Source organism: Diceros bicornis, chromosome 8 (assembly GCF_020826845.1).
Source record: "Diceros bicornis minor isolate mBicDic1 chromosome 8, mDicBic1.mat.cur, whole genome shotgun sequence".
Taxonomy (NCBI): domain Eukaryota; kingdom Metazoa; phylum Chordata; class Mammalia; order Perissodactyla; family Rhinocerotidae; genus Diceros; species Diceros bicornis.
Genome location: NC_080747.1, coordinates 713,294 through 725,609, shown reverse-complemented (window position 1 = coordinate 725,609; position 12,316 = coordinate 713,294). Strand labels below are relative to the sequence as shown.

At 46.3% G+C, this 12,316-nt stretch overlaps 1 protein-coding gene and 1 long non-coding RNA gene across 4 annotated transcripts in view; one reads left to right on the top strand and one right to left on the bottom strand.

Moving 5' to 3' along the window:
• Positions 1-896, bottom strand: part of MAEA (macrophage erythroblast attacher, E3 ubiquitin ligase) — a 41,168-nt gene extending 40,272 nt beyond the window's left edge. For all 3 annotated transcript variants that reach the window (XM_058546520.1, XM_058546521.1, XM_058546522.1), the window contains exon 1: positions 805-896. In XM_058546520.1, the coding sequence (XP_058402503.1) occupies positions 805-873 (69 nt within the window). In that variant the 5' untranslated portion in view covers positions 874-896. The remainder of the gene's footprint in view (positions 1-804) is intronic.
• Positions 897-1,901: 1,005 nt separating this feature from the next.
• LOC131409398 (uncharacterized) lies at positions 1,902-5,862 on the top strand. Its single transcript, XR_009220916.1, has 3 exons — positions 1,902-2,037; positions 4,904-5,039; positions 5,808-5,862. It is a non-coding gene; the product is annotated as an uncharacterized LOC131409398 (long non-coding RNA).
• The last annotated feature ends 6,454 nt before the right edge of the window (positions 5,863-12,316 follow it).

Here is a 12,316-nt window from a genome sequence, read left to right as displayed (position 1 = left end):
AGAAAAGCTACCCGGCTCCCCAGGAAAGGAATCCAGAAGAAGGAGTGCTCAGCCACAGTTCTCCTGGGAATGCTATGACCTTGATCTTGAAGGAATTTATTCCCAGGTGCTTCATTCTAGCCAATCATCGTCAAACCCTTTACTAACCAGGGAAGGAGCAAGTCTGGCCCTTGTACCAGGAAGGCCGATTTCATACTAATGGAATGCGCCTTGGCCAAGTGACCATCCAAGGTCACGCAACCGGCAACCAAGTGGCAAGGGCGGTATTTCAGGTTTGGTGACGCCCCGTAAAACGGGTTCCTCTTAGGTCGCTAGGTCCGTCCTCGCAGCTCCCCTAATGAGTGACTGGAAGCCAGCACACCACCATCTTCTGCACCAAGCTTCCGGGGGCACAGCTGTACACCAACCGCGAGTCCCGCCGGGCACTGGGGCCGGGCGCCCGCGACCCCACACCCCGGGGACCCCGGCCTCCACGCCGGCCCCGAGTCACCAGCCTGCCCACCGCCGGGCTGTCCCCGCCGGTTCACGCTCTTCTGAGGACCCAGAAGAAGCCGCAGTCGGGCTCCGGGGGCGAGGCGGGGCGCCAGGCGGACGCGCTCTCGCCCTGCCGTGAGACCCTCGCAGGCCGGGCGGGGCAGGGACGGCCACACGCCGCACCCGCCCGGCCCGCGGGCCCCGGGACCCCCGGACCCCGGGGAGCCTCCAGACCCCGGGCCCCCACCGCCCCCGGGGAGCCCGGCCCGCAGGCCCCCGCCCCGCCCCCGCGGCCTCAGGCCGGGCGGCCGCCCAGCCCGCAGAACCCACCTTGAGGGTCGGGTACTCCTGCACCTTCAGGGTCATGGACAGCTGGGCAGCCGACTCCTGCACCGCCATCTTGAATCGGCCAAAACAGTAGCGGGCGGAGGGGCAGCGCCGCGCGGCACGCCGGGTAGTGACGTCGCGGGGCGGGGTGGGGCGGGTCCACGCGTCTGCACCAATCGCTTCCGCCCACCGGCCTGGCGGCGGAAGAAGGCGCGGCCGCGGCGTGCGCGCCGAGAGGCGTCCGGTCCAACCAATCATCGCCGACCTTCCCTCGTTAGGCCAATCAGCGTGAAGCCCGGCTGGGTCGTTCCCTCCTTGAACTCGCGGCCGGGCGGGACGGCCTCTTGGGCCCGGCCGGGGACTGTGAGGGGCATGGTTGTGGGGCACCTGGGTTCCTGCGGGGCCCCTCGAGGCAGTGACCCCCCCCCGTGGCAGTGACCCCTGGAGGCGGTGACCCCTCCTGGCAGTGACCCATCGAAGCAGTGACCCCTCGAGGCGGTGACTCCCTGTGGCAGAGACCCCTCATGGCAGTGACCCCCCTGTGGCAGTGGCCCCGTGGCATTGGTCCCCGGTGGTAGTGTGGCCACGTCTGCAGGCCCCCGTGCCTGCCAGCCGACTGCTCTCCGCTGGGCCGTCCCGCGTGCAGCGCGGACTCCACTGGGAGAGCAGAGGCCGAGCGCTTAAACCACTTACGGGAAAGCAGCCCCCGCAGCGGAACAAGGGCTGTGTGTGGCCCCGCACCTCGCGCCGCATTCTTATCCTTTCAGATGCGACTGGTCCTTCGATTCCCTTGTTTAAATAGAAATGAAATTAGGTTTCATTAATTAGAAGACTTCCACATTAAACCATCTCTTGTGTTTCACATTTCACGCTCATTTCTGAAAGAATTCTTAAAAAAAAATAAAGTCTAGCGTTGGAAAAAACCCCTAAGACGACACAAGGGAAGCCGCTGTCCCCAGAGTGGGAGCAGCCAGGACCCAGGACGGCAGAACCACGAGGGTGAGAAGCAACTTCCCGTGCTAATGAAGCAAGTTCCTGTCCCGGATCATGTCCACGTGGCTGGATTCGTCGAGACAATCAGGCGCTCACAGCTCCACGCTAATCGGGCTGCTTCCTGTTGGTGAGCAGACAGCGTGGTGAGCGTGTCCACGCCCAGGTCTCAAGTGTGTGAAAGTGCGGCTGAAGATGGGCTCCTGTGTGGGGTACCTCTCAGGAGACTTTGGAAGGAAATTGTTGGTATGAGGCTAGAAAAATGCACCTATTCTAGAATTTTTTTTTTTTTTTTTTTTGTGAGGAGATCAGCCCTGTGCTAACATCCGCCAATCCTCCTCTTTTTTTTTTTTTTTTTTGCTGAGGAAGACGGCAACCCTTACGAAGGAAAAAAAGGGATGTTCCCCACTGAGATGGGTCAGTTCATCTAATCACAGATCATCAGAACAGTGTTCCTGCCTAAGTTTCAGGAAGTTGTTTTTGTAGTTCAAGCAGAAAAGCTGAGCTCGAAATGAGCACACACAGCTTTGGAAAACTATATTATTTAACCTAGGCTCTCGTTTTCAAATTTCGGAAGTTTAAGAATAAAATACTTTGCATTCTAAGTTGCCAATGAAATAGACCGTCGAGTAATTGAATGCACTTTCCCCAATAGGATCTTGCAATCTGAGCACTCAGAGAGACATTAAGTTTCTCTCTAGGTTCATAGAACCAGCCAACTTTTTTTTTTTAATTGAGATATATTTGACATTCAACACTGTGTGTAAGTTTAAGGTGTAAGAGGTATTGATTTGATACATTTATACTGCAAGATGATTGCCATAGTAGTGTTACCTAACACCTCTATTGCGTCACATAGTTATCATTTCTTCTAGTGTTAAGAACTATTAAGATCTGGTCACTTAGCAAGTTTGTTTATAATACAGTTTTGTTGTCTATAATCTCTATGCCATGCATTAGATATCCAGGACTTATTTATCTACTAGTTGCAAGTATGTACCCTTAAACAACATTTCTCCCATTCCCCCACCCCCTAGCCCCTGGTAACCAGCATTTTACTCTGCTTTTACAATTTCAGCTTTTTTAGATTCCACATATAGGGGATATCACACAGTATTTGTCTTTCTCTGACTGACTTCTCTCACTTAGCATAATGTCCTCAAGGTCCATCCATGTTGTTGCAAATGGCAAAACTTCCTTTTCTCTCATGGCAGAATAATAGTCCTTTGTATATATATACCACATCTTCTTTATCCATTCATCCATTGACAGGCACTTAGGTTGTTTCCATATCTTGGCTACTGTGAATAATGCTGCAGTGAATATAGGAATGCACGTGTGTCTTTGATAATCTGTTTTCATTTCCGTCGGATAAATACCAAGAAGTGGGACTGTGGGATCATACGATATTTCCATTTTTAATTTTTTTTTAAATTTATCTTTTTTCCCCAAAGCCCCAGTAGATAGTTGTATGTCATAGCTGCACATCCCTCTAGCTGCTGCATGTGGGACGCGGCCTCAGCATGGCTGGAGAAGCGGTGCGTCGGTGCGCACCCGGGACCTGAACCCAGGCTGCCAGCAGCGGAGCACGCGCACTTAACCGCTAAGCCACGGAGCCGGCCCAACCATTTTTAATTTTTGAGGAACCTCCATATTGTTTTCCATAGTGGCTGCACCAATTTACATTCCTACCAACAGTGCACAAGGGTTCCCTTTTCTCCACGTCCTCGCCAGCACTTGTTTCTTGTCTTTTTGATAAAGCTGTTTTGACAGGTGTGAGGTGATAGCTCACCATGGATTTTATTTGCATTTCCCTGATGGTTAGTGATGTTGAGCACCTTTTCATGTGCCTGTTTGCCATTTGTATATCTTCTTTAGAGAAACGTCTGTTTAAGTCCTTTGCCCATCTTTTAATTGGGCTGTTTTTTTTGTTATTGAGTTGTATGAATTCTTTATAGATTTTGGATATTAACCCCTTATGTGACACAAGGTTTACAAAACTTTTCTCCCATTCTGTAGGTTGCCTTTTCATTTTGTTGATTGCTTCTTTTGCAGTGCAGAAGCTTTTAAGTTTGATGTAATCTCACTTACTGATTTTTCTTTTGTTGTTTGTCCTTTTGGTGTCATATCAAAAAAAATCATTGCCAAGAACAATGTTGAGGAGCTTCTTCCCTATGTTTTCTTCTAGGAGTTTTAGGGTTTCAGGTCTTATGTTTAAGTCTGACGCATTTCAAGTTAATTTTTGTGAGTGGAGTATGATGGAGGTCCAGTTTCATTCTTCTGCATGTGGTTGTCCCAGCACCATTTGTGGAAGAGACTATCCTTTCCCTACTGGATGTTCTGGCTCCCTTGTCAAATATTAGTTGACTGTATATGCAGAGGTTTAATTCTGGGCTCTCTTTTCTGTTCCATTGGTCCACGTGTCTATTTTTATGCCCGTATGACACTGTTTTAATTCTATAGCTTTGTAGTATAGCTTCCAATCACAGCCAACTTTTTATAGACGGATTCTACTCAACTAGAGAAATCTTCTTAAGAGGATCTTTAAGCATAAATTGTCAAGCAAGGCCTCCCCAAAATGCCTTGGGTATTTGGGTAGCAGAGTAAATGGGGATGTGTGAGAAAACTCAGAGCTGCTGCTCAAGGTTCTCGATCCTTAGAGAAGTGCACCCCAAGGGGACACTCTTGCGTGTTGAGAAGGTCTTCCTGGGTCTGTTCTATAGACATAGAATGCACACAGCCAAACACCACTGCCCCACAGGAACCTTGAATAAGTTATAAATGTTGTCTAGTTTCTTAAAAGGCCCAGAGAAAAAACGAGTGGCATTTATTCTGTTTTGGATTTTCTCTGATCTCAGAGCTCAGACTTGAGCCGCTCTGAGAAAGGAACAAGCAGTTGTGTCAGCTTCATTCCTGAGGACAGTGTAGACAGCTCAGAACACTGAGACCAAGAGCATTAATGTTCAGATGCACTCCCTCGGCCTTTTGTCTTACGTTATAGGTGATCTGTGTTTTATGTTAACTGTGGCGAAAATGTCATTAAAGCTCTTATATTTTTATATAAGTATTATACTTATATAAATCTTATATTTATATTTATCTTATATTTCAGTTATCCCTTTTAGGTCAAACACAAAATTCCCTACTCTAAGTGCCCGTCAATTGTGAAGAAAACACAGCAAAAGGAGAAATGTGCTCTTCACAGATATTAAAGTCAAGAGTTAGACATCTTCCACGCCCAAGCTAAGGTGAGTGATGCGTGCCCCCTCCACCTGCTGGAGTCACGATCTGTTCTTCCTGTGGGAGTGCCACAGAAGGTCACAGCGAGGCCACTTCAGACTCTGCACCTAGCAGGTCACAGCTCACGCTTGTGTACTTATGCATGTGGAATATCTGTGTGTCAGTGGACATTCTTTACACTAATGAAGGTGGAGGGAAGCAACGTTACTGCAAATGTGCCCTCGACCCCAGCCTCCCACCACCTGCTCCTCCTGCTGCGTGCATCTGTCACATGGCTCGTGTTTAATGTGTACACTTTTACACGATGTAAACAGTGAATCAGCCTGTCTTGTGTATATTGTACACTTCATTATATCTGACATTCTTGTAACTACTGTGTGATCAATAAGTTCCTATAAGATACAGCTTTTTTTTTTCTTGTTTTCTGTGAGGAAGATGAGCCCTGTGCTAACATCTGTTGCCAATCCTCCTCTTTTTGCTGAGGAAGACTAGCCCTGAGATAACATCCATGCCCACCTTCCTCTGCTTTATATGGGATGCCACCACAGCATGGCTTGACAAGCGGTGTGTTGGTCCGCGCCTGGGATCCGCACCCGCGAACCCTGGTCTGCTGAAGCGGAGGGCACGCACTCAACCGCTACACCACCAGGCTGGCCCCGAGCAATACTGCTTTTTAAAAAACAAAAATACCCCACTGAGAGGGATGACATATCCCACATTTTGGTGGTGGTCACTTTATATATAGGATCTTTAACACAAGTACTTTTTTTTTTTAGAGAGGATTCTGGGAAGATGGTGGAGCACCTATGAAGTGAGAATCTGTCTCCCCACTGGACAACAACTGCACTGGCAGAATCTGTCTGATGTAACTATTTTAGAACTCTGGAGTCTATTGAAGGCTTGCAACTTCCAGGGGAAGTCTTGGACAATAAAAGTGGTTAATTTTTCAATTTCAGCTCTTAGCACAGTAGCCGCTACCCATCCCGTCCCCCAACCATGCAGTGGGCAGCTGTGCACGTGTTCCTGGAGCAGCTTGCGCACAGCTTGCGGGAACCAAGGTGGGCAAAGAGGACCCTGTCCTCCAAATATCAGGGGTCTGTGCTCTGATGGCTGCTTCTGATCAAGAGGTGCAGACGAAGAGCCACTGTTGTTGCACCGCCCCCACTGTTGCAAGCCCCTTCCGCTCCAATGAAGTGACTTCCAGGGGGTTTAAAGGGCCAGTGCCCTTTTTCCTCCTCCTTTGTTTTTTGCTTTTTCTCCTCTCGGGAGCCAGACGTTAAAGACAAGGACATTCAAAAGCAACCGCATCTATGGGGGGAAATAGAAAGTGACTGTGCGTGCCCAGAGAAAGGCTCAGAAAACAACTGAGAACACCTTAAGTTTACACCTCAGGCTGAACCTCAAAACAGAGGCAACCTACAACATGCAAAACAACAAGCAAACAAACAATAACACAAAATGAGCAAACCCTGGGGAAAGGGAAGAATCTGATTCCAGACTTACCACATCATTAGATTCAAATGTCCATGTTTAACAAAAAAAAATCACAAGGCACACAAAGAAACAGGAAATACAGACCATTCAAAGGGAAAAAATCAACAGAAACTGTCCCTGAGAAAAAGACCTGATGGCAGATCTACTAGACAAAGACTTTAAAACAACTGTCTTAAAGATGCTCAAAGAACTAAAGGAAGATGTGGGAAAAGTCAAGAAAATGATGTGTGAACAAAACAGAAATACCAATAAAGAGACAGAAAATGTAAAAAGAAACCAAAAAGAAATTCTGGAGCTGAAAAGTACAATAACTGAAATCTAAAATTCACTAGAGGGATTAAAAGGCAGGTTTTAGCAGGCAGGAGAATCAGTGAACTTGAAGACAGGACGATGGGAATTATTGAGACTGAGGAACAGAAAGAAAAATGATTGAGGAAAAGTGAACAGAGCCTAAGGGACCTGGAGGACACCATCAAGTGGACCAACATATGCACTGTAGGAATCCCAGAAGGAGGAGAGAGAGAGAAAGCGGCAGCAAGAACATTTGGAGAAATGATGGCTGAAAACGTCCCAAATTTGATGAAAGACATTAATATAAACATCCAAGGGACTCAACAAACTCCAGCTAAGATGAACTCAAAGAGACCCACACCAAGACACATTATAATCAAACTTATGGAAGTCAAAGACAGACAGAAATTTGAAAGCAGCAAGAGAAAAGTGAATCATCACATACAAGGGACTCTCAATAAGATTATTAGCAGATTTCTCATCAGACACTTTGGAGGCCAGAAGGCCAATATTTTCAAAGTGCTAAAAGAAAAAAAAACTGTCAATTAAGAATCCTATACTTGATAAAACTGTCCTTCAAGAGTGAGGGAGAAATTAAGACTTTCCCAGATAAACAAAAGCTGAGAGACATGTGACCACTACATCTGCCCTGGAAGAAATGCTCAGGGGGCCCTACAAGGTGAGTCAGAGGACACTAGACAGTAACTTGAAGCCACATGGAGAAATAAAGATCTCAATAAAGGTAAATACATGGGCAACTATAAAAGCTAGTATTGTTGTGACAGTTTGTAACTGCACTTTTTGTTTACTACATGATTTAAGGAAAAAAACTATTATGAGTGTAAAAGCTAGTATTACTGTAACTTTAGTTTGTAACAACAAATCTTATTTTCTACATAATTTGAGACTAATAAACAAAAAATTAAAAAAATTAAAAAAAGAGTCTAATGCATTTAAAAAATTATTAGTTTATGTTTTGGGGCACACGATGTGTAAAGATGTAATTTTGTGACATCAACAACCAAAAGGGGTGGGATGGAGCTGTAAAGGAGCAGAGTTTGTATGTTATTGAAGTTAAGCTGCTATAAATTCAAATTACAGTGTTATAACTTTAGGATGTTAAATATAGTCCCCATGGCAACCACAAAGAAAAAAGCTACAGAATATACACAAAAAGAATTTAAACACTTCACTACAAAAAAAAAAAATCAACTAAACACAAAGAAGACAATAATGCAGGAAATGAGAGACAAAAAAGCTATAAGGCATATAGAAAACAAATAGCACAAAGATGGAAGTAAGTCCCTCCTTATCAGTAATTACTTAAATGTAAATGGATTAAACTCTTCAATCAAAAGACAGAGATTGGCGGAATGGATAAAAACACATGATCCAACCATATACTGTCTATAAGAGACTCACTTTAAATCCAAATACACAATTAGATTGAAAGTGAAAGGATGAAAAAGATATTCCATGCAAATAGTAACCAAAAGAGAACAAGGGTGGCTATACTAATATCATATAAAATAGACTTTAAATCAAAAAAGGACATTACATATTGATAAAAGGCTCAATACAGCAAGAACACATAACAACTATAAGTGTTTACACACCTAATGACAGACCATCAAACTATATGAAGTAAAGATTGACAGAATTGAAGGGAGAATTGGCTCTATAATAACAGATGGAGGCTTCAATACCCCACTCGCAATAACAGATACAACAACCAGACTGAAGAGAAGTAAGGAAACAGAGGACTCGACACAATAAACCAACCAGATCTAACAGACATATACAGAACACTCCACCCAACAACAGCATACACATTCTTCTCAAGTGCACATGGGACATTTTCCAGGACAGACTGTACGTTAGGCCACATATTAAGTCTCAATAGATTTAAAAAGATACATATCATACAAAGTATCTTCTCCAACCACAACAGGATGAAGTTAGAAATCAACAACAGAAGGAAAACTGGAAAAGTCACAAAATTGTGGAAATTAAATAAAACACTTTTAAACAACCAATAGATCAAAGAATAAATCATAGGGAAATTAGAAAATAATTAGAGATGAATGAAAAAGAAAACACAACTTATCAAAACCAATGGACTCATTGAAAGTGGTGCTTACGCGGAAATTTATAGCTATAAACACAATGAAAAACAAGAAAGATCTCCAATCAACAACCTAACTTTACAACTTAAGGAACTAGAGAAAGAACAAACTAAACCAAAGCTAGCAGCAGGGAGGAAATAATAAAGATCAGAGCAGAGATAAACAAAATAGAGAACAGAAAAACAATAGAGAAAATCAATGAAACTAAAAGTTGGTTCTTTGGAAAGATCAACATAATTGACAAAACTTTAGCTAGATGAGAGAGAAGACTCCAATTACTAAAATCAGGAATGAAAGTGGAAACATTAATTCTACAGAAATAGAAAGGATTATAGGAGAATTGTACACCAAAAAATTGGAACCTAGATGAAATGGACAGATTCTTAGAAACACAAAACCTACCAAGACTGGCATTCACCCTCCCAGCACCTCGATGTGGTCACCAACCCCGTTGCTCTCTGAATCTCGTTATTCAAGAGTTTTTATAACCCAATCTCCAGCCCCATCCCCTCCCTGGAGAGTTCCCACCCTCTGATCACTCTGGTCACTTTCTGGTGACCAGCCTCATCATGAAGCTGTCCAGGGGCCCCACCCAAGTCACTGCATTGGCATAAACTCAGGTGTGAGGGAAAGGAGCTTGTTAGGAGTAACTGAAGACATTCCTGTCACTCAAGAAATCCCGAGTTTCAGGAGTTCAGCCAGGAGCCAGGAACAAAACCACATATATTTTATTACACCATAGCGCCCAATGGCTGCCAGGTTCTCTTGATTCAAACTTCCAAAATCTTAAGATCCAAAGTCTGACTGGCCCAGCTTGGGTCAGCTGTCTGTCTGCATAGTGGTCGTGGAGCACACTCACGGCTCCCGGCAGCCCCTTCTGTGGGCGGGTCAGGAGGGGCCGGAGGAGAGGAGCCGACATCTCCCCTACAGGTCATAGGAGGGTGGTTCCCCAGCCCCAGCTCTGAAGATGAGGATGGGGGACTGTCACAGGGTGCAGGCCATCTGCTGAGAAGACCTGCCCAGACCCCGGAGGGCCCCTTCTTTCATCTCAACTGCCCACAGAACACTCAGTACTTAAAACAACTCCACAGGGCTCAGGGGATGGCTCTGCCCAGAGCTGCCACCAGGCCACTTCCTCTTACCCGCCCAGATCCATGTTCCCAACTGGAACTGACCCATGTTAATTAGTTTGATTTTCACATCTCATAGGAGGTGGCTAACCCTGCCAATTCTGTTTAAAAAATTGATTCTTGGGGCTGGCCCAGTGGCATAGTGGTTAAGTTCTTACACTCTGCTTTGGCGGCCCAGAGTTTGTGGGTTCAGATCCTGGGCATGGACCTACACACTACTCATCAGGCCATGCTCTGGCGGTGTCCCACAAACAAAAAATAGAGGAAGATTGGCACAGATGTTGTTAGCTCAGGGCCAATCTTCCTCACACACAAAAAAAAGAAAAAAATTGATTCTTGAATAAAACATGTACCCACACTGGATGATAAGACTTTACACATAGTTGACTGTCTTATTGGTAAGAAAATAACATTGTTTGATTTGCCTCTGAAATCATTTAGTAATACAACCTATAATTAGTTTCTATGATTAGCTGTAGAGATTGAATCCACCCAAACCACATAATTGGTATTTTCACAACATCTGCTTATAAACTCTCCAAGGAAATGGGTTCCAGCTGCCACAAGGCTGGAGCCCAAGCGGTGCTGCCCGGGGCAGCTGGGCATCCTGGGGGGCCTCTGGTCCTGAGTGGGGCTCAAACATGTGCTGGATGTTGGCGGGAGTTCCCGGGAGGGCCTGGGACGGTGGAAGTTCCTTTAAAAAGGTGCTATGAGCGCTAAAATAAAAGGCTGGGGCCCAGGACAAAGTTAGGAAAGACCTACCAGGTGTGGCCAGTGTCACTAGCAGAGGGGCAGCCCTGCAGGGACTCAGGAGCCGAGGAGACCACGGGGAGAGGCGCTGACCCTGGCTAAATAAATTGGGCATTCGTGTGCACCCGTGCGTGCGTGCGTGCGTGCATGTAAGGGTTCCCTCTCCCCAACGTGAAGCCTGCCTGGAAGGATGCAATCGGTGTCCATGGCAAGATGTGCATGAAGACACCCCACCCCACGGTGGTTTTCTGTTGGAAATGGGTTTTGGGCAGGAGAAAATAGTGACGGGGGGGGGAGAATGAATCGTCTGTGGCAAGGGTAGGGGGCAAGGTGGTCTGAAATGGTTGGAGGTGAAGAGAGATGAGGTAATTGATGATCTGCGCAAGCGTAGTCGGGCTTCACGCCTCTTCATAGGAGGCATGTTCACACAATGGCTGCATTAGAATGCCCTGAGGCTGGAGTCTTAACCTCTTGACATCAAAAGGTCACTTATCAGACATATGTCTTCGTGGCCCCAATTGATAGGTTGGTGGTCTCAACCAGCCTGAAGTGGCCAAGGGGTTCCAATTCCTGAAAAAATAGCTCAAACACCCATTACTATGGTGACCCAGGCTCCAGGGAGATGTCATCTATAGGAACCTAGTGGGAATCAGATAGCATATTGCCCAAATAGCACAGTTTACAATGAGTAAGTTTATCATGCAGATTTAAGTCCTCACCTTTCGCCTTCCCTTCTGATAAGTTTCTAGGTAAGGCCATCCCCCTCTTCTTTCTGGTACAGGGAAGAACATACCTTTACAAATGGAGATTTTCTTTACAAATGTAAATATCTCTTACAAAGAGAGGGTAACCAGAACTAAGAATGGGCTTAGCCAGGACCCTCCCAGATACCCAGAGATGTCTATGGTGATGGCCTGTTCTGGGGGCAGGCCTCCCATCCCAAACTCCTTTGGTCAGTTAGTGGGGGGTGTGGTCAAAATGTCTTTCAGGCAGAGACATATTTAGAGGTGGCCAATCCCGATCCCCCATAGTTACTAGCTGCTTAATCATCAATGGCTAATTGTTTGCCGGTTTCACCAACAGCAGATTAAGTGAATGACTGTCCAGGAAAGCAAACCACTGGACTGAAGGTTCACGAGGAGCTATTTTAGTCTCCACTTGGGCTGAGGACAGTAAAGGCCACCCTCCCACGGGAGGAGTGGGACCCAGGCAGGCCATGTGAAGCGGGGCTGGGACTCTGCGCTAGCCTCCCAGCCCCAGCGTGTATGTGAGGCAGAAGACAGAGGTTGGGAGGTGTTTGGAGACTGCACTCGCCTGCCAGGGCCCTCGCGGCCTCTCCTCCCTTCTCCCCACCTACCACCTCCACTGCCAGCCCAGGAACCTGACAGAACCAGTGGACCTCGGAGAAGTGGCCGGCTGGCTGCTCTGAAGGCAGCGAGTGGAGAAGAGGCTAGGTTTCCCTTGGCTGCTCTGCAGAGCTGGTTAGGGCTGCGG